General features: G+C 38.5%; 1 protein-coding gene across 1 annotated transcript in view; it reads left to right on the top strand.

Annotated features, from left to right (window-relative positions):
- EPSTI1 (epithelial stromal interaction 1) overlaps positions 1-23,389 on the top strand; it is a 112,368-nt gene that overhangs the window by 68,862 nt on the left and 20,117 nt on the right. Inside the window, exons 7-9 of the mRNA XM_025364294.1 lie at positions 2,829-2,922; positions 9,953-9,985; positions 11,651-11,734. Of these exons, the coding sequence (XP_025220079.1) occupies positions 2,829-2,922; positions 9,953-9,985; positions 11,651-11,734 (211 nt within the window). The remainder of the gene's footprint in view (positions 1-2,828; positions 2,923-9,952; positions 9,986-11,650; positions 11,735-23,389) is intronic.

Genomic DNA, 23,389 nt, shown 5'->3' with positions numbered 1-23,389 from the left:
TTGCATGATGACCTTGTGTGAAGTGGATATTCTGTGTAACTACTTACATCCAACAGTGGAACAAGGCTTAACTTCAGTGTCGGATCAGATCAGTTTATAATAACACTGAGATTTAGACGTGAGCATCAGATCAATTCCTGGATGCCAGGAGCTGCTCTTCTCACTTGGCAAGTGCTTCTAATTTTACTACCTATAAGTGAATTCGCAAAAAGCATAGACTGCTTTTTAAAATATCATTGTATCATAATTTGAAAGGCAGCCTCCTCCACTCAGGTATTTAGGAACCAAAACTGATAGAGACTCCACCACCTTCAATGCACAACTTCCAACATTTCCTTGAGGGCTGTCTCTGTTCCACCCAGGAGAACAACGTATGGAGGCACATGCGTGGGAATTTTCTAATAAGTTAGTACTGGACGTGGCATTCATCACTTCTCACATTCCAATGGTCAAGACTCGATCATATAGCCAACCTTAGCTGCAAGGGAGGCTAGGAAATGTAGCCAAGTTGTGTGGCCAGAAGAGGAGAATGTAAATTTTCATGACCATTTAGCAGTCTCTGCTACAACTGTATTCTGTTGAGGCAAGATTTTCTTGAAGAGACCTTTCAGGATATGCCATAGAAATCAACGTAAGAATGAGCAGGAAGGATCCTTAAAAATCCTAAGTTGGACATGAGTAAATTTTATTTTGTACTATGGAGAATAGAGGAAGAAATCTTTTATGCTTGGATCAGAGTGACAAAGTGGAAGAGAACCACCCCTCTCCAACAGGCTGCAGAGTCACAGTAGTGATAATACCAAGAAACCCGAAGGGCAAGGTGAAAATAGTGCTAGAGTCCAGGGTTCTTAGTCCAGTTGGACTTCCCACAAGGTTGGTTTTCCTTCATTTGCCCCTCAAACAGGTTCTACATCTTACTTTTATTAAATATAACCACAGTTACCTACAGGGATCCCACTTCAGTTCAACCAATATATGGAAATTTTATTATATACCAGGGACTAATGCTAATAGTAGAAAAATACGAGTTAGTGTAGTAAAATGGGACTTCCTTTGTATAGTTGATCACTTGACAGTAATCCACATCCTCTGCAGGCCCCTACCTGTATTCCTCTGGCAGTCCTGTGGCCTGTCACTCTGCTTTATATCCTGCAGCATGAGTGGGGTAGTGATAATTGGCACAAGGGCCACAGCTAGAGGCTAGTTATGCAGACAGCTTTGTGCTTGGTGTTGGCAGGTAAGATGCAGCAGTCAGTAAACTGAGGGGCTGCCTGTCGACTTGGTCTGAAGTTTCCTCCTTGCTTGTCACAGTGTTTCTTTTTCACTGCTTTCTCCTATGGTCTGCACTCAGGATATTCAGAGATCTCATCCAAACTTCTGGCATCACTCTTCTTTTTATGCTTTTGACTGATGACTTCATAAAGCCCCAGACAGTAGGGCAGCTTCCAGACCCTGCGACTTCATTAGTCTCCTTGTCTTTTCTAGGCAAGATAAGTAATCCAAGACGAATGGAAAGGCTGCTCGTTTCAACTGCTGAATGTTTCTCAGGGTTATGTTTCTCAGGGTTCTGTACGTTGCTTCACTTTTATTTCTTCCTTCCCCAGATCAAGCTTCTGACCTTTTTCAAATGCCATGTTCTACCTAAGTAATTATTTGAAGTGATGTTGGCACCTGTTTAATTTCTAATTCCTTGTTTTCCCCCTACACTGGATGCCATTTGTTCTTACCAGATACTTTGCATTTCCTTTGATGCCCATGTCCTAAGTACTTGATGAATCAGATCTTAGCATTGGGCTTAAAATGTTAGGGGGAAGCAGAGGGCTAGCAGGAGGGAGGGAGGGAGATGGGAGCAGGCTGCACAAGTCTGGTGCAATATAAGTCAGTGCTCAATGAGGTATGTGGCTGTGAATGTGCAATGAAGAGATAAAAATCCCACAAATTACGTGAGAAAAGGACAAAGGGGTAGAAATTAATCAAGGGTAGGCAGAACGGGCCAGGCACTGAGGGTAAGGGCTAGGAAATAATTCCAGTGTTCTATGCTTGGCATAAGTGAGAGGGGAAATTGGGGTGGTGGTTTGGATTTTTAAGGTAAAAACAGAGAGCTTCTTATTTAAACTGAGGACATTTCTAGGTCAGTTTTTCAGAGCTAAAAAGAGATATTAGAAATGCAATCTAGAATCAGCAGCACTTTTTAACCTCTATGGAGGCTTTTTCCCCTCTCTGAAACAAAATGCAAAGGAGTGTGTGTGTGTGTGTGTGTGTGTGTCAACAGAGGGTCCACTTTTGCTTTCAGAGTCCCAAAGGGCTCTGTGATCCATAAATGGAAAAGAGCTGCTGGATTAGAGGGTCTGTGTATCCTGACAGCGGTCAAAGCCATGAGGGAGATGAGATGAGAGGGTAAAGGGCTTAATGTAAAACTGGTGTGAAGCAGGATGTTGTAGGGCGTGAATGTTCCACAGCTCCACCCCGAAGTCTGAGTGTTAAGCATTAAATGTTCAGATAGGAAATTAGGGCCCCGTGCGGTGGAATGTGCTCTGAGAGAGGACTTGTATTTATGTCAGTAACACAAAGTGGAAAAAATGAGGTCATAGGTTCACCTTTCATAAACGTAGTTTTATATTTTTGAAATATTGTTCTTGAAGAATGTAATCTTGCAATCGCATTCTGTTTTGATTTCTACTACACCTTGTTCTCAGCGTAACTTTCTGTTCTGCTGAGGACAATTTTAGTCATCACCCAAGTAAGTCTAGGTTAGGATCCAAAGGAACAATAAAGAGTTATATTCATATTTTTGTGAAGGCACTAACACCTGTTTGTGTTCCTGGTAGCAAAACCACTGAGTTCTTGAGCAAACTGAACGTAGAATCGCCAGACAGAAGTGCCTGTCAAAGTACTGTTTGTGGCCCACAATCCTCAACATGGGTAAGTGAAATGCTATGCAGGGTGCTGCCTGGCACATCTTATAGAGGTATTTAGTGACCGAAGATTAGGGATATAGAGTGACTTGTACATCACAGAATGCTGGAACTAAAGACAGATGACCTGATCCAAAACTTTGACCTCAACTGTTGCCTGAGCTCTAAAATAATGCTTATATTATTTTATGGGCACCTGGACTAAAACAGCCTCAGAGAAGTCCTTCCTCTCACCCAATCATTCATTTACCCACCCATCCACCCATCCACCCATCCATCCATCCATCCTTCCATCCTTCCATCCTTCCATTCTTTAAATTCATAGGTCTATATAAGGCCTACTGAGTGCCTACAGTTTCTGCCCAGTGAAGCTTAGTAAAGGAGAACACCATTGGTTTTAAAGCAAACTGCTGAGCACAGAGCATATCACAATAAGAGAGCACTACTGTCTTATCAGGAAGAAGCATCTAAGTCAGACCATGTGTGTTAGATGCTTCCTGGGAAATGACACCAGAGCAGAAGCTTAAACTATGAATCAGTAAAGTGATGAGTCTTTCCAGGTATCAGAATTAATAAAGATACATAGAGCAAGAGTTAAGGTACAAATGCAAGAAATAAGTATGGCTTGTGTTGCAGAAGAAGAGTTATGTAGCTGCAGTGCAGAAAAGTGAGCTAGTAGGATATAGAAGTGAGCAGAGAGGACCCTTTCCCAGTGGTGTTATCTCTGGAAATTCAGATGGGACAGTTCATTGTGTGAGTTGTCTTGAGTCCTGCAGGATGTTTAGTACCCCTAGCCCCTGGGCATGAAGGGCTAGTAGCGCCACCCAGACACTGAGACATCTAGAAATGCCCCCACACAGTGCTTACCAATGAGACATGTAGAAATACCTGCATACTGCCTGCTCGTGGTGCTCCTGGTAGAAAACCACCACAGAAATTTGCATGCCACCTTGAAACACCTGAACCTCATTCTGTGAGTACTGAAGGTATTGAAAATTTTTAAACAGGGAAATCTCAGGGTTGGATTTGTGTTTTCATTCTGGATCACATTGGTAACATTGCAAAGGATGGCTCTAAAGGAATAGAGAAGCAGAGAGGCCGCCCAAGGCTTCTGTATCAATCTGGGTGAAGGATGATGAAGACTTCAGCCAGGACAGCAGGGGAGAGGATGGAGAAGAGAGTGCAGGTCAGAAAACTGCTTAGAAGGTGAAAGCAGCAGGGCTTGGTTATTGACTTGCTAACTGGGGACAAGAAAGTAAGTGTTATTAAGGATGACTCTGGGTAAGGGTAGCTGAAAGAAAAGATGAATTTACGTTTCTTAAAGTCTCAGGTTTCTCAGGGTTTGGGTAGCTAAATCAGTTGTTAACCCTTATCTTCATCTCCCCTTACCGCTTTCTCAATAGAACCGTCATCTTCATCTCCCCTTACCCCTTTCTCAATAGAGACCGTGTTTTTAAATGTCGGGAAGATATTATGACACTCCTTAGGAAGAGGTCATTATACTCCTACTGAGAAACCTTTAGTTGTTTCCTATTTTTTTTTTTTTTTTCTGCTTCTAATGTGATGTTCTAAAGTCTAAATTCGTGAGTGTGGGCCCTACAAGTTATATTAAAGGAAATCCATCATCTCTTCCCTCACTGCAGGGCTCTGGGGAAAAGAGTTGAGAGCTGTAGGCAGTGGAGTTAAATCATGTGTAGATGGCAGCCCTAAACACCCGTCTGGATATCCTTGTGGCCGTGAGGGAGGGAGAGGGAGAACAGGAGTTGGATAGCTTTACCAACTGGATTTTTGCCTACCAGGCTGGTCTTCCTTTCCGTTTGAGGGCTCCCTGTGTCCTGTGATGTGGAACACCTGGCAGAACTGCGTGTGCTGCTCTATTGATTTTGGCTCATTTCTTCAATTTAACAGGATCATCCTGAATTTTAATACTGTCGTCCAAAGCATTAGCAATGTTTCCCAGAGCTGCATTTTCTGTGGATTGATTAGTGCATTTGTCATAGGATCCTCAGAGCTATTAATAGAAAATATGGAGTGGGATTGGACCCAGGATGGTTCCTTATAAACTGCACGCAATAGCTGCTCTAATTTTGACCCCAAACTGTTAATACAGTTTCAGTGTTCAATATATTTAATTGACTTTTTACCCATATTATACTCTTCTCATTCTGTCTAATCCATATGCATAGAATTCTTCTGAGAATGCTTTGCAGAACCATTTCTAATGCTTTAGGAAAATCAAATATGTACCTTGCACTTCTGTGCAGAACATTTCTTTGGAAAAAGAGGACACCTGCAGTTTACTTTAGCTATGGTCAACGTATAGAATGTGAACGCTATGTGATTCCCATCTATATGGGGTGTGATGAGTTGGAAGAATTTATATGTATATTTTTAATACTTTAATTTTACTACCTAATGTAACTTTCCTAAGATTTTTCCTCTTGTGCTTTTCTCCTTTAAAAGTGGATCTGCCGTTGGCAGATTGGGATTTAATAAATACTGGAAAATTATGTCAATGTAAAAGATTACAAGAAAAATCCTTTAGTGGTTACAAGAAAGTTCCTTTTGGCTTAGGACTTCAGACAAGAGATATTTACAGGGTTCACTTTTACATGTGGATTAATGCAGTTCTCTGTATTGTGTGGGTAGGCAGAAGTACCAGCATCATCAGACCTCCCTCAGCAACCATCACTGCATATTTCTAGTTAAATGCGAAATGGTTTCTAGTCTCTGGTTTTATGCCCCCACTTTTTTTAATCTTTTATTTTTTAAATTTTTGTAGACAGGGTCTCACTCTGTCACCCAGACTGGAGTGCAGTAGCGTGATCTGGCTCACTGCAACCTCCACCTCCCAGGCTCAAGCCATCCTGCCACCTCAGCCTCCTGAGTAGCTGGGACCACAGGCATGCACCCCCATGCCCTGCTAACTTTTGTAGTCTTTGTAGAGACAGGGTTTTGCCACATTGCACAGGGTGATCTCAAACTCCTGGGCTGAAATGATCCACCCACCTTGGCCTCCCAAAGTGCTGGGATTACAGGTGCAAGCCACCGCACCCGGCCTTACGCCTCTACTTCCTCAACGAAGAATAACGATGTGAAAAAATCTCATCCTGGTGTTTCACTTCCCCAAATCATTCAGTGGTCCCCCATATCTTCAAGGATAAAATCAAAATGTCTTAGCTTAGGCACAAAGCTCTTTCCTCTTTCTGTCCCTCCCTCTCTCCTTCAATTCTAGATTCTGTCTCTTTCTTTACAATGGCCTCTTTTTAGTCCTCTAGGGTCTGCAGGACTGGCCTCGAGTCTAAATCTTTGCTTCTGCAAAGGGGTAAGGGGAAGCAAAGCTTTTGCAAGCAAGGCAAGGGGAAGCAAAGCTTTTGAAATCAGGAGCAAAGATTTCAATGCAGACCAATCTCAGGCCCCACTGCAGGCCTCCTGAATCAGAGCTTGCATTTAACACAATCCATGGGAGATGTGTGTGCATGTTGATGTCTGAGGGGCCGAGCTCTCTAGCTCGTGCCTCTCCAGCTGTCCTCTCTCACACTACTGTGAGCACTCAGTGCGGGTTGGTTATTGTAATTTTTATCTACATGTCACATGCTCATTCATTACGAAGTCAAATAAAATACTTACTATGTGTCCCTTTGCTCCACTTGAATTCCACTTCCACTCCAACACTTGGAACACTTAGCATTTCCCATTGCTGCTGTAACAAATTACCACAAATGTAGTGACCTAATAGAACAAACATTTATTCTCTTACACTTCCGGAGATCAGAAATAAAAATGAGTTTTAAAATGCTAAAATGAGGGTATCAACAGGGATGGTTCCTTTTGGAGGCTCCAGGGGGCATCTGTCCCCTCTCCCCCCAAACCCTTGGCACATGGCTGCATTGCTCCAATTTAGCTTCCATCTCACCCAACCTTCTGCACCCTCCCTGACCTTCTTGGCTTCCTCTTATGACCCTTGTGATTACAATGGGCCCACCTGGACCATCCAGGCTAATCTCTTCATTTCAAGATCCTTAATTTCTGGAAAGTCCCTTTTGTCATATAAACATTCACAGATTCCAGGGATTGGGACATCTTTGGGGGGCCATTATGCAACCCACCACCTGTTTCTTTTCTTAGTTAGCTCTGAATATCTGTTAATATGTGTTGATATGTCTTGACTAATCAATTTTAGACCTTATTAACTCATTTCTTCCTCTCATTCTTATAATTATTCAGTAATTTGAGCTTTCCCTTTTATGACTATATAAACATTTTCTCACTGCCAAGCCAGTTGGTATACTGTGGTTATATCTTCCTGTAAAACTCTTTGAACATATTTTATTTTAGCGTTTCTTAGTTTCCTTTGAACATTTGACGGTCTTCTGACAGCTTTTGTGACTGTTCTACAAAATGCCTCTTGATGCAGATTTCTAAACAATTTTCCAACTTACACCTGTCAGATAACCTGTCGATTTTTTTTTTTCCCTCTCCCTCCTGGATCCCTCTTTCCTCCTGCTTTAACCTGTCCTGGGTGTTTGTAGGCCTGGTGCACAGCCGTTGTTCTGGGACTTTCCTTTAACACAATAGTTCTCAGCCTCCTCTGCACACTGGATTCACCTAGGGAGCTTTAAAAATCATAGACACCTGGGTTACACCTCCAGAGAGCCTGCTGTATTGTGGCCTGGGCTTCAGGGTTTCAAAAAGCTCCCCGGGTGATTCTAATGTGCAGCCAAGGTTGAGAATCACTGTTTTAAAGTTATCTTGGGAATTGCTTTTATTGCTTTCCTAAGTTGGGTTCTCTGATTTCTGGGCCTCATTTCTTCTATTTTCTTGCTTTATTTCTTTGTTTTGGTGGAGCATACTACTTAGTAGCTTCCCAAGAGAAGACACATGGAAGGTAAACATGTTCAGGTCCTTCCACGTCTGAAACTATCTTTATTCAGCTCTCACACTTTGCTTGCATTTTTATTGATGACTATTCCAAACTGGACATATTTTTCCTCCAGAATTTTGAGGCATTGCTCTTCTAACTTTGGGTACTGGTTCCTGAGAAATCCAAGGCCATGTGAATTTCAGGCTTTATGTGGGGGATTTTCTCTCTTTCCCCTGAAAATACTTTAATATCATCTTTTCTTTTTCTGGCATTCTGTAATGATGTGATTTAGTGTGAAAGTCTTTTTTAAATTGATTTTCAATCTAGAAATTCATCTCTAGTTCTAGATGATTTTCTTGTGTTATCTGTTTGATTTACATCCCTTCATTTTCTCTTTTTGGAATTTCTATTATTCAAATTGTAGACCTCCTGGGTTTATCTTCTAACTTTAGAGATTTTCTCCTGTAAGTTATCTTTGACTATCTTTTTTCTATATTTTGGCATATTTTCTTGACTTTATCTTCTAAATATTTTACTGATTTGGGTTTTTTTTGGGGGAAGAAGGGGAGATTTAAAAAAAAAAATTCTCCAAACTCCTTCTTTATATATATATATATATATATATATATATATATATATATATATATATATATAAAATTTCTTATCTCTCAGAAGAAACAGTACAGGAAGCAGAAGAAAACTCCAAAGAGAGGGACTCAGAGGCTCACTGGTCAGTATGCAGTACTTTATAGAGTCATTTCATTCTCTGCCTGGCATTTGTCCACTGCTGCTGTCTTTACATGTATGCCCAGTTTAGTTTCTCCAGAAAATACACTTTTCATTTCCTATTGGTGTTGGGTGAATTAGCACCAGCGTTTTCAAGGCAGGAGCAGGTATATGGGGGTGAAGGACTTCTACTGAGACTGTCTAGTAACTCCTTTCTTTTACCTGCCTGTTACCCAGCTGTCTTCCTCAACAGCTGATGCCTCCATTTCTTGGGCCCTCATGTTGCTCTGTGGAGAGAACTGGCTCCCCGTGGGTGTCCTCTGGCCCCTTCCAGCAAGTCTTCAGGTTTGCTCTTTTCCTCTCTAAGTCACTTACTGTTTCTTTATCTACTTTGTCTTTGTAGATTTTCCTCTGTGAATATGGATCTCTTGGTTTTTGAAGATAGAGCTTGTGTATATTTCATTTTCTGCTCTGTTTCGGGTAATTTTGGGGAGAATGGAACAGGAATATCTTTACTCCACCATCCTGAAAGGAGAACTTAATGCTTGTCATGGGTCGAGACCCACACTTCTCAAAATTTGTGTGGAAGCCCTAACCCCTGGCACCTCAGAATGTGACCCTATTCAGAGGTAGCATCTTTACAGAGGAAATAAGTTAAAATGAGGCTCCTAGGTGGGTTCAAATTCATTATGAAAGATGTCTTTATAAAAAGGGGAAATCGGGACACAGAAGCATGCATACAAGGGAGAGGGTATGAAGACACGCACAATGAAGATGGAGTCTGCAGGCCAAAAAGAGAAGCCTGGAACAGATATTTCTCACATGACCCTCAGAAGGAACCAACCCTGAAGACACCTTGATTTTGGACTTCTAGCCTCCAGAACTATAAGATAGTAAATTTCCCTTCTTTAAGCCATCAGTATCGTAATACTTTGTTATGGAAACCCTAGCAAACTCATGCACTGCTATTTTCCATTTGCTCATTTGATACTCTTCTCCCTGCATAGTCTGATTCCTACTCACTCTTTGAAATATAACTTAGTCTCACTTGATTTGGAAAGTGTCCTCAATCTAGTTTAATTAAATATCCTTCTTTTTGGCTTCCTCTATCATAATACCTATCATGCTGTACTGTAACCTTTGATCTTCTAGTTTGACTTTCACACTAAGCTATAAATGCTTGAGGTCTGAAATCCTGTCCTGACACAGTGCTTGCACAGAGAAGGCTTAAAGACTGTTAATTGAATGAGTACATTATAAGCATAGCTTTTGGGGAGGATAAATAAAAGTGTATTTTGGTTGAATGACAAAATATAGCATTGATATTGTATTAAATGGATATTTCAGTGTTAGAAAAATTGTGTGAATACAGTGACTTAGAAATTTCTGGTGTTTAGAGCTAAGAAAAATAGTGATCAATTTATTCCCTTCTATTATTTTTGAACAGAAACTTCCTGTCCTGCCTAGGGATCACAGCTGGGTAAGCAAGCATTAGGATTGCAAGTAACTGAACTTTTCATAAGTTCAGATGCCATGTGACTTCCCAGTTTCTGTGGACCTTTGTAAGGCACCTTATTTAATAATAAGGTATTTAAGAACCACTTTTTTCTGAGTCAAAAACTAAGACGTGTATTCTAATAAAAGAACGGCAAAATGACAAGTTTAAAGGGAGGCTATTCAGATAGAATTTAGATATCTCATTCAAGTTGTAATTTTGCATTAACTAAATATTTTATTCTACCTTTTAATATCTTGAGTAGAAGCTGTCTTCTTTCCTTTCCTTCCTTCCTGTCCTCTCTTGCCACCCTCCTTCCCTCTTTCCCTTCCTCCCTTCCTCACTAGGTCTTATATGGAATATTTGTGATAAAGACTAGCCTTCTCTAATATAAAAAGAAGGGGTTATCAGAAATAAAAAGAAGGGATTGTCAGAGAATCACTTTTCCCTTCCTATGTCTTAGCACAGTCCCCTTGAGTTTAGGATGCAAATAAGAGAAGGTCATAGGATGTATGTTTACCTGCCCAATGCAGCAGGATTCGGGTAAACCAGGGATTTCTGAACACATGAAGCTCCAGTTTTCCAGCTGGCCGTGCCATAGATGATACCATTTTGAAAGCTTCTCTCTTTTTCTGGGAAGTGGTTCTTATTATTTGATGGTATGTGGGTTTTTATAGTGACAGAAATGGGAGAGTGAACTAAGAAGTGCTTGCGAAAAGTTATATAAAAGTTCATGTAGGTTGGAAAAAGGGGGAACCAGCCTACCTGAACTTTATGGGTTATTAGTCCTGAGAACTAGGTCTGAAATATGTAACCTGCTGCCAGGATGCTGCTGGTAGTTTTTTTATGAGATCCATGTAATTTCCTAAGCATTAGCTCTTTGCCTTACAGAAGCTGGGGCTGCAGATCAATTGAAGGAGAGAAAGCATATGACAAATAAACAGAACACTTGAAATGCCATACATTTCAGAACACACGGTCACTGTGCCCGGGTGTGGAACTCTGGTGTGGTGGGTCAGAGACACTGAAGGGCATTCTCCCTCATGTGCTGGCTTGCCAAAGGCTTTGGTGTCATGTGTTCCTGAACAGGCTTTGTTTTGCTTTTCAGAAATAGAAATAAGCTTCATTCAGATGAGGGATGCAAGCACTTAGAAAATATGCATCCTTGAAATTATATGGTATCAACCACTAGTTGACAAGCTGGTTAATCAGGTATCATTAACGAGCAGTAGACATGCCAGTTCTTCTAAAGACAGTGCCACTGTTGCTTGTCTTTAATATTGACTGATCAACTAGTTGGAATATTCTTGAAAATGTCCTAAACTTTCCACTAGAAGGAATAAACTATGTTGATTATCTCTGAGGGGATATTTTTAAAGCTTAATTAAACATTTAGATTATCCTTTCAAATGTGCAGGATGATTGTGCTTACACTCGTTTTCTTTTTGTATATCCCAAGGGACATTTTCAGACATTTGCATAAATCACTCAGTAACCAAGTGTGTATGGAGAGCTTACTATATGCTCAGTATAGAGGTTGAGTTATTAGCACCAGGCCTATAGTAGGCAGCTTGGTGTACTGTGACAATACTTTATCCTATCAAGTTTTTTTTTTTTTTTTTCTCTGTCTCTCTCTCTGTACCTTTACAGGCCAGAAGCTGGGCTTATAGAGATTCTCTAAGGGCAGAAGAAAACAGAAAATTGCAAAAGATGAAGGATGAACAACATCAAAAGGTACTTACAAGCCCCTACTAGTTATTGCTAACTGTTTATTTGAGGTACTAGATAATTTTGAAGAATTTCTGAACAGAAATATTTAGAAACATGAAAATCCTGAAAACAAGAATACAAGCATTGAAGATAAAAGGTGAGTTTCTGGATGTGTCTTAAGAGTATGGTGGGGGCTCCTTCTGGTCAAAACTTTCATGGTACCTAGCCTTGTGGAGTCACAGGGGATCTGCCGTAGTTGGTGCCAGTAGGTCACAAAGAAGATGATAGAGCACTGGTGAACTATCTGCAAAACAAAACACCACCACCATCATTGCTATTTTTAAACCAAAGATACATAAAATTAGAGATGGTATCCAGAGAATGTGATAATGTATAAGAAAGTAGGCTTGCAAAGTTATGAAACTGACATAAATATTCACTAAAAATAGTTATACATTAAAACAAAGTTACACTACACGGGTATAAAAATATGTGAGGCATTCCATATGTTTTGAGCAATGGAAATCAGTGAAATGAATGCAGAGTGTTCTAAGAAAAGTGCTTAAAGAATAATCTTCATTACAATATGAAATTTCTGGTATGGTAACTGAAAATAGTCAGTGGCATACTTGGCGGTCATACCTGCTTTTAATAGGCCAGAAGCTCCTCAGCATGAAATGAGAATGCCAAGAAAGACCCATGGTTCGCTCCAAAGTGCCACTTTATTTCAGATCCTTTAAACAAGAAAGAAAAGGAGTGGGGTGGGGCTGGAACTAACTAAATAATTTATCTTTCCCAACATTCTTATTTTCCAACATTTCCTCTTGCCATACTAGTGGTTGACAAATCCTGTCACTATTTCTTATAGAACATTTCTCAAATCTATATCTTCAATTCTATAATTAACTAGAATTCTAGCTCCCATTTTGATTTCCTTGATTTGGTTTAATTGATTTTTTCTTTGTCTTTCCCAGACAAATTACAACAACGGTGTGTAAAAATTCCACTGAAAAATGAACTATTTGTACTAACTGATGTTGCTAGAATTTGACCCTTTTGAGCGCTGTCTTCTTCCCAACAGTGTGGAACCCCTTTCTCATTCATAGTTTCACCCAGCATATGGTATAAATGTGTCACTCGGGTGTTTTGTGCACCACAGGTCATCATTAAATCATTGAAAGAAATCATGTCAGTTGTAAAGTTACTTATTTAGCTCCTATGTAAGTAAAGAAGAACCATGAAACACTTTTATCCCTTAGTGTTTTTTTTCTTTTAATAAATATCTTTTTGTCTTGACAAGATCCTAATCTTGAAATCTACCATTGATAGGCAATGTTATGGTAAGATTCTAGTAGTTAACAAGCAGAAGCTAAATCTGGTACATCGTCATGTTGTACTTTTAGTGATGTCTGCCAAATGACATAAAGGTGTTCATCTGTTTCTATGAGCTTTTAACTTAACATAAAATTGTGATGTACGTAGCATACTAAGGTGAATGTTGCAAAGTCAGTTGTAGATATGATTTATTTTTAAATAACTTCTAGTGGATTTTAAATAGCGTTTTTAAAAGTTTGGTATATGTATTTGGAACATAAAAACTATTAAAAGTAGAACATTTGACAAAGAGCATGCTTAACAAATTAGAATACTAGATCTGGGATTTAATTTTCGGGTTGAGCAGTTATTTTAAACAGTGAAAATTAAACTTTTTATTTCTTAATCTTGTTTTTATTCTAGGCTTAGATAAATATTGATATATACATATTTTCTGGTTATTCATTGACCATATTTTTATTATATATCGTTTTACATACATTATTTCCTTTTACTTACTGTAGCTTTCAGTAAAATGAATAACTTTAATATATAAATAATTCCATCATTAGGGATTTCAGTAACACAAGGATATTTATCCATCTATTCTACCTTACTTTTGCTTCTCTCTTGTTTTGCCTGATGTGTTGTTGTTGGGAAATGTTCATTGAAGGCATTTCCTTTTTTTTGAGACCGGGTCTCACTGTCACCCAGACTGGAATGCAGTGGCATGATCTCGGCTCATGACAACCTCCGCCTCCCAGGCTCAAGTGATTCTCCTGCCTCAGCCTCCCAAGTGGCTAGGATTACAGGCACATGCCACTAACACGCAGCTAATTTTTGTATATTTAGTAGAAACGGGGTTTCACCATGTTGGCCAGGCTGGTCTCAAACTCCTGACCTCAAATGATCCACCCGCCTTGGCCTCCCAAAGTGCTGGGATTACAGACATGAGCCACCACACCCAGCCTAAGGCATTTCTTTCTGTGTAGACCCTTTCATTCCTTATCACTTGAATTATTTACCTTAAGAAAATGGGAGGATCATGTTTACTATAAGAAGATACAAAACACAATACATTTTTATCATTGCACCCATTTATGTGTTTGTTTATTCCATTCATTCAACAAATATTTATTGGATACCTACTACGGAATAATTCTTAGGTAAATAATCTAGGTTAAGTTTAGGTGATAGCACATAAGTTTTGTTCTATGTGTCTCTCTGACTTTCACATTTTTAATTACTCTGGGCTCTGGGGACAAAAAGAGCCTCCTCAAGCTTAAACTCTAAATATTTTACATGTGATTCACTTCCTTCTTCTAGAAATTTATTTGTAATTCCTCTTTTTTCTATATCTTCAATACATTCTTCTCCATTGGATACTTCCTTTTTTTGTCAGAAATATGCCACGGTAGGTGCCAGTAGGTCATGAAGAAGATGATAGGGCACACGTGAACTTCTCATCTCATCTCACTATTCTAAAATAAACCAGCTAACCCCTTCCTTGATTTTGCTATCCTCAGAGGTATTACCTTTACTACTTCTAGCAAATTTAAAAAAGACAAAGGTAATTTTACTGTAACCACTTCTTTATTACCCACCTCATCCTTAATTCCTTATGATCTGGTTTATATTCACAAATGCTGTTACTGAAATTGCTTCCTAAATGTAAAATCTCTTCTGAACATACGGTTTAGTGGTCTTTTTGTAATTCCTATCTTCTCCCTGAACTCTGTAACACTAACACCACTTTAAAGCTTTCCTTTTCTGGCTTTTTTTTTTTTTTTAAACTGTATTTTTCTGGTTGATCTGTCTCAGGGTAATCTCACCCAGCACTCATTCATTCATTCTATCAGCAAACATGTATTGAGTTCCTGTTATATACTGAGCCTTGTGCAAGTTGCTGAAGCTATAATTAAGATCAGGATAGACAAGTTTCCAGCTCTCCCGAAATTTACATTTTAATGGAGGAGGTAGACAATTAAAAGGAGACAAACAAATACAATATTATACTTACAAATTTTATAGCGATTCATCACCTTGTAGTTATTTGTAGTAACTAATTGTGTTAGTTATCTCATTACTATAAAGAACTATCTGAGACTGGGTAATTTATAAAGAAAAGAGGTTTAATTGGCTCACAGTTCTGCAGGCTATACAGAAAACGTGGCTGGGAAGGCCTCAGGAAACTTAGAATCATGGTGGAAGCCGAAGGGGAAGGAAGCACATCTTCACATGGCCAACAGGAGAGAGAGCAAAGGTGGATGTGCTATATACTTTTAAACAAACAGATTTCCTGAGAACTTGCTATCATGAGAACACAGGGAGGCAATCTGCCTCCATGATCTAATTACCTCGCACCAGGTCCCTCCCCCAGAATTGGGAATTACAATTCAACATGAGATTTGGCTGGGGACACAGAGCCAAAACATAACCCTAATGCTGCAAGGAAATAAATTATGTGTTGTGATAATTTCAGAGTGATGTATCAAATGTTGTTGATTGCCTGCCTCTCTACAGTTCTGATTTTTCTTCAAGTATCCGTTCTACTTTGCATGAACTGTGTTTCAGAAAAGGCAGGTTCTACCCCAGCTCCAGGATTCATTCCCAAAGTGGTCTAACTCTTCATGAGAATTCCATTCTCCTTGACTGCGATCGGTTTCGCTGTGGACATGTGATACAGTTTTGACCAATGATACTAAGGGGAACCTACCTTTGAGGATAGATTTTATCAATATGAAGTATACTACTTTTTGCATTTAATGATTTGTCAGCTTGATTTCTTTTTTGACTATTTTGTCTGATTCTAATAATTCCTCTACCAGTTTTTTTGTTGTTGTTGTTGTTAGCATTTACATGACATCTTTAATCACTTAATTTTAACATCTCTGTGTCATGGTTTGAAGTAGATTTTGAGTGGAAAAAAATGTCTGGTTTTCCTTTTACCTAGTTTCAGCATATCTTTTAATGGGTAGATTTGATGTGTTCTCATTTATTATGATTACTAGCACATTTGCATGTATTTGTATTCTTACTACATGATTTACTTTTTATTAGTTATGTTTTCTTTTATTTACTGACACTGAATTTTCTGTTTAATTTATTTACTGTTTTTTTTTTCTTCTCTCCACTCCCCCTTCCTGTACTATAAGAAATTTCAGTGTTTCTATTTTTGTTTCTAATCTTGCATAGCCTTTGGTTGTCTCTTTAAATCTGAAAATACATGTCTCTCTTTAGTTTTCCTTTTTTCTTCCTAATTTTCTTTTATGTCTCTTTACCCATATTGTCTTTGCCCTCCATTTCTGGGACATCTATCAAATGGACTTTGGACATTTCAGATCTATTCTGTGTATACCTTCATTGTTTTCTTATACTTCTTATCCCTTTGGCCTTTTTTCTTTTAATTGATTCTGGAAGAAAGCTTTAGCTAGATCATCCTGCTCACTAAATTTTTTTCTTGACTTTTCGTTCTGCTTATTTGGCACATGTTGAGTATGTCTATTTACCAAGATTGCTGATTTGGTAAGTAGCGGTGTTCTGCTTTGTAAGTGCAGTATTCTTTCTCATCTCATTTTACTTAATGTTTGTGTGTTTGTAGCTATACCCACATTAAAGTTTTCTATTTACCATATTAACTGTTCTTTTTCTTTCCATTTTAATCTTTATCTCCCATGGAATTCTTTCTCAAATGTTTGGTTATTCTTATCTCTTTATATATATTTGGATATGCTGCTGAATGAGGTATGTAGGAGCTTGTCTTCTGTGTGGAGTAGCCTCGTGTTCTCTTATAGTCAGTAGGTACTTGGGACGTTGCCCTGTTTCCCTGAGCCCAGCCATGGCTCTCCCATTCACTTCTTACCTTATGGGCCATGATGGTGCTGCCTACTATGTAGTGCAAGTGTGGGAGGGGAAAGAACCCACCACCAAACTGCTCTCAGTGCAGTTTCCTAACTGATCATCTTAATGACCGTCCCAGTATTCCCTCCTGGGGCTCCTTCAGAAGCAGGTGGACTTAGCTCCAGTTTATCCTGTACATTGGTTTTCCCTTGTGATGTAACCTGTCTCCTTTCTCTCTTTCAGAAATGTCTTAAAATATCTGATAAGCTGATTGCACTTATTGATTGTGCATGGTTATTGGTTTTATAGTCATTTAGAAAGTCATTGATTTTATAGTCAAAATATATACAAGAATCAGTAAAGTACTGAAAGTCAGAAAATAAACGATTGGGTGACAGAGGAAATCATTATTGTAGAACACATACAAAATTATAGTGAGAGCCTTTTATAGGAATTCATGTAAAGCTGTACTCAAAGAAAATTGCAACATTTTAATCCATTCAATACTAAAAAAAGAAAATAAATGAATTAAGCATCTAATCCAAGAATTTAGAACAAAAACAATAAATGATCCTGAAGAAAGTAATTAAGATAAGAACAGAAATTAATAATAAAACTCTAAGAAACAGCTGTTATAACAGCTTGTTCTTTGATAAGGTCAACAAATGAACACATCTTTGGTAAGTCTAATCAAGAAGAGATTAGTAAAAATGCAAATATACAGCATTAGAAATGAGGGACTATAGAACCATATATTTGGAAAAGATTAAAATTGTGTTACTGTAGACAATACTGTGGTAATAAATTAAAAATTTGGATTAAGTGAATTATTTTCTAGGAAAATACATAACTCTATTCATAAAGACCAATGAAAATGCAAGTGATTTCTGAAGTTTTCTGAGAATTACTTCCCCCAGGAGGCTGAACTTGGATAATTTTAGAGGCAAGTTCCTTCAAATTTTCAAGGAACAGGTTTTTTTCCCTATGCTTTACAAATTATTTCAGAGTAAGAAAAAAGATGAAACATTTTAGAATTTTATTTCACTATCCCCATGATGTCACAGTCTGATGAAGCATGTGCACACTCACGCACGTGCGCGCACACACACACTCTCTCTCTCCCTCTCTCCCTCTCTCTCGCTCTCTTACAGGTAGACCAATCATATAAAGATGGAGATTAACATCTGAAAGAAAATTCTAGTTAATGAAATTTTTCTCTCAATAGCAATTTACCAAGGCAAAGTAGAGTTTATTCCAGGAGTGCAAAGATAACTAGCTGTGTATTAAAACTTTTTATATCTTATCACTGCAATAGGGTAGGTCATGTGAGAAGAATATTTGGCTATCTCTTTAGTTACACAAAAAGACATTGATAAATTTTAATTTTTACTATCAATTAAAAAACACTTCAGTGAACTAAAAATAATATTTTATTAACAAACATGTAGTCTTCTAAACCAATAACCAACATTATATTCAGTGGTGAGATACTAAAACTATGAACAACATAAGGATGTTTGCAACCCCTAATAAAATGGATGTTACCCAATATTATTCTGAAAATTCCAACCTCGTGCTACTCGAAGTTATTTGATGGAAAACTTACTTTTTTAACTAAAAAAACAAACAAACAAAAAAAAAAACAAAAAAACCCTGTTTTTACTGAATGGAACAAGGTTTGGATATTTTTTAACCAACTTGATAAAACTAAAAATAAAGGAGCTTTTCTAATTATTGCAAGTAGGTTGTTATTTATGGATGGGAGCAATTTGCCTGTACAAACTAAGAGAATCAACTGAAAAATGATGAGAATGAATGGAGTTTAATAAAATAGTTGGGCTAGGCGTGGTGGCTCACTTCTGTAATCCCAGCACTTTGGGAGGCCGAGGCAGGTGGATCACCTGAGGTCAGGAGTTTGAGACCAGCCTGGTCAATGTGGTGAAACCCCATCTCTACTAAAAATTAGCCTGGCATGGTGGCAGGCACCTGTAATCCTAGCTACTTGGGAGGCTGAGGAATGAAAAGCGCTTGAACCTGGGAGCCAGAGGGTGCAGTAAGCCAAGATTGCACTATTGCGCTCTACCCTGGGCAACGAGAGTGAAGCACTGTCTCAAAAAAAAAAAAAAGGAAAAAGAGAGTTGGTTACAAAATATATACAAGAATCAACAACTTTCTCAAATACAAGCAAAAATTAATTAGAAAATACATTATGGGACAAAAAGGTCTAATCAAAAAGCAACTATATAAATAATTGTTCAACAGCTAAAAAAAAATTAAAAACTTTCCTGGAATCCACAAAAGTCCATTTTTAATTGACAAAACATTATTTGTATTTATAATGTACAACATAATATTTTGAAGTATATAAACATTGTGAAATGGCTAAGTCTAGCTCATTAACAAATGCATTACCTCACAGTTACCATTTTTGTGGTGAGAGCACTTAACATTCTTTGCATTCGCAAGATTATAATAAATGATCATTATTGTCATTAACTATAACTATTGTCATTAAGCTTGTCGTGCAATAGACCTCTTGAATTTATTCCCCATATCTAACTGTAATTACATATCCTTTGACCAATATCTCCCTGTACCCCACCATTTCCTCCTAACCACCCCAGCCTCTGGTAACCACGATTCTACTCTATTTCTACGAGATCAGCTTTTTAAAGTCCATGTGTAAATGAAATCATGTGGTATTTGTCTTTCTGTGCCTGGCTTATTTCATTTAACATAATGTCCTCCAGGTTCATCCATGCTGTTGCAAATGACAATATTTCCTTCTTTTTATGGTGGAATAATATTCCATTGTGTATATATCCCACATTTTCTTTATCCGTTCATCCATTGATGGACACTTACTTAGGTTGATTCCATATCTTGGCTATTGTGAACGGTGCTGCAATAAACATGGGGGTGCAGATCTCTCTTTGACATACTCGTTTTCTTTCCTTTGGATAGACACCCAGTAGTGGGATTGCTGGATCATATGGTACTTCTGTTTTTAATTTTTTTGAGGAAACCTAATACCTCTTTTCATAACGGCTGTACTAATTTACACCCCCACAAGCAGCGTGTAAGGGTTCCCTTTTCTCCATATTCTTGCCAGCACTTGTTATCTTTTGTCCTTTTTGATGATAGCCCTTGTAATGGGGGTGCAATAATAGCTCATCGTGGTTTTAGTTTGCATTTTCCTGATGATTAGTCATGTTGAGCATTTTTTCATATACCTGTTGGCCATTTGCATGTTGTCTTTCAAGAAATAGCTACTCAAGCTTTATGCCTATTTTATTTTATTTTAATTATTATTTTTGAGATGGAGTTTTGCTCTTGTCGCCCAGGCTGGAGTGCAACGGCATGATCTTGGCTCACTGCAACCTCTGCCTCTCGTTTTCAAGCGATTCTCCTGCCTCAGCCGCCTGAGTAGCTGGGATTACAGGCGCCCACCACCACACCCAGCTATTTTTTTTTTTTTTTTTAATGTAGTTTTAGTAGAGACAGGGCTTCACCATGTAGACCAGGCTGGTCTTGAACTCCTGACCTCAGGTGATCCACCCACCTCGGCCTTCCAAAGTGCAGGAATTATAGGCGTGAGCCACTGTGCCTGGCCCTTTTTGCTTTTTTTAAAAATTAGGTTATTCTCTTGCTATTGAGTTGAGTACCTTATGTATTTTGGGTACTGATCCCCTATTAGATGTATAGTTTACAAATATTTTCTCCCATTCTGTAGATTGTCTCTTTAGTCTGTTGATTGTTTCCTTTGCTGTGTAGAAACTTTTTAGTTTGATGTAATCTCATTTGTCTGTTTTTGCTTTATGTTGCCTGTCCTTTTAAAGTCTTATCCAAAAAATCTTTGCCCAGACCAATGTCATGGAGCTTTTCCACTATATTTTCTTTTTCTTTTCTTTCTTTTTTTTTTTGGAAACAGTCTGTCACCCAGGCTGGAGTGCAGTGGCACCATCTTGGCTTACTGCAACCTCTGCCTTTGGGATTCAAACAATTCTCGTGACTCAGCCTCCCAAGTATCTGGGATTACAGGTGTGTGCCACCGTGCCTGGCTAATTTTTGGATTTTCAGTGGATACGGGGCTTTGCCATATTGGCCAGGCTGGTCTTGAACTCCTAGCCTCCGGTGATGTGCCTGCCTCGGTCTCCCAAAACGTGGGGATTACAGACATAAACCACCGTGCCCAGCCTCCCCCGTATTCTCTTCTAGTACTTTTCCAGTTTCAGGTCTTACATTTAAAGTCTTTCATCCATTTTGAGTTGATTATTTTTTAACGCGTTTTATGAAAACTGTCAGATTGAGTTGTTTTTGGTATGTGATGAGAGAAAAGGATTTAATGTCATTCCTCTGCATGCGGATATTCAGTTTTCTCACTACTGTTTATTGAGGAGACTGTCCTTTCCCCTATGTTCTTGGTACTTTTGCCAAAAATCAGTTGGCTCTACATGTGTGGATGTATTTTTGGACTCTCCATTCTGTTCCATTGGTCTGTATGTTTGTTTGTATGCCAGTACCACGCTGTTTTGGTTATTACACATAAAAGTCAATTTGAATAAAGCAGAGATGGCGAATATTCCCAAATGCTAAAACTCAGTATTTCAGTAACTATAGTTCTATCCAAATTTACTTGTAAGTTTAATGCAATTCTAGTAATACATTTCAGTGGAATTTGAGGTAATTTGAAAATACTGTTTCTAAATTTCAACTGAGAAAATACTGTTTCTAAATAATGAAATTTAAACTTTAGAAAAATATGAATAATAATTTATGGATTTGTTGGGGTAAGGAGAACTTCCACCAGTCGATATCAATATATACCACAAACACTCAAGTACTGTTACTGGTGAGAGGATAAACTGAGAGGCACTTTGGCAACATCAAATTCTGAAGAGTTTCCCAAAAGTAAAAATGTTAGATCTAAAGGTATACATGTATTCTGAGGAAATAATGAGAGATGCACACAAGATATACGTACAAGATTGTTTGTTTTTAACATAAGATTAATGGGAAATTTGAAACAGTTTGTTCAGTGATAGAGGATTTGAAGTGGAGTTTGGAATAAATATCATGCAGCAATTATGACCACATTTTAATAACATAATAGAAATATGCTCACATATATGAAAATGAAAAAGATCATAAAATAGAGTGCAGATAAGTTTTGAAACCTACCTCCTCCTTGCATTTTGTGCAGGAAATATTTTTAGGTGGCAGATATAGAGCAGTGATTCCATGATTATTGTAACTGGAAGTTCATTTCTCTCTATGTTAAAATGATAGAACTAGCAACAGCAAGTACAAAGTTACAATTAGATAAGAGGAATACGTTTTGATGTTCTGTTATACAGTGGAGTGACTGTGGTTGACAGTGAGATAGTGTGCCTTACAAAATAGCTAGATAAGAGGCTTTGGAATATTCTCACTACAAATAAATGATAAATGCATGAGATCATGTACACACCAAGTGCCCTGATTTGATCATTTTGCAACATATATAGTATCAAAATATCAAATTGTATCCTATAAATATGTACAAACTGTCAATTAAAAAATTAAAAATTAAAAACTAACAACAGCTAGTAAGAGGAAAGTGTACATGACTTGTGTTATTTTAAAGCTCCGCTTCACCCATTAGTATTTATTTCCCTTCATTTGGTTGGTGCTCTGTAAATTTTGGGTGGTAGCTGGTGCCTTTTCTCCTCGTTCTTGATAGCCAAGGCCATCTTTCTCCTTCAAGGCAAAGGTATTACTGTGGATGCCTGAGAACCAGGACTTCGTTAAACTCTCCTCCCGCCCCTCAAAGCTCTTCTGTGTTAAACCTTCAAAGGAAGGCATTCTTGAACTTCATGACTTCATGGTCTCAACTCTCCTGCTTCCACTATCCTTTCCCTCTCGTTGTGTTGAGAGAACATGCTTTCCTGGGAGAAGTTTGTCCTGCCAGGCAATGGCATTTTCATGTTTACATAAAGCAGTCAAGCTGAACCATGTCGGAACACACTCTGCTGGGATTCAGACATGATTTTAAAATGACCCCATGTTCATCTTCAGTTACCACACTGAAACTTTGCTTTGGAGCATGCTTTCCCTCTAACCTTGTCAGGTTTCTTAAGCATCCAGCCTTACACACCACTGTCTGTTGTATAGTTGATCCTTCTGTAGAACAGGGCACCATCAGACAATTGGAGCCTGGAGAAATGATGTTTGCAACCTCTTGCTGGAAATGGCGACCCCTCTTCTTCTTCTTATTGGCTTGGGCTCCAAGCAGAGATATTGGTGCCATCCTGCAGCTCCCCAGCAGAGCAGCCCTCTTGGGTGAGCACTGCATTGGGTGGCCACAGGCAGTGGCGCTATTTTGCAGTGTTGTCCTCATTTACCATATACCACTTGGCCAATGTTTATAGGAAGTTCTATACTTTCAATCTCTAAGATGGTATTTTGTTTATCATATCACCAACATACCCTCCTTTATGTGCAGCTCTGTATGGATGTAGGGGTTTGCATAGCACCGTGATAAGA

This window comes from Theropithecus gelada, chromosome 17, assembly GCF_003255815.1.
Source record: "Theropithecus gelada isolate Dixy chromosome 17, Tgel_1.0, whole genome shotgun sequence".
In the NCBI taxonomy this organism is placed as follows: domain Eukaryota; kingdom Metazoa; phylum Chordata; class Mammalia; order Primates; family Cercopithecidae; genus Theropithecus; species Theropithecus gelada.
The sequence above is the reverse complement of the archived record's forward strand: the minus strand, read 5'-3'. Positions and strand labels throughout refer to the sequence as shown.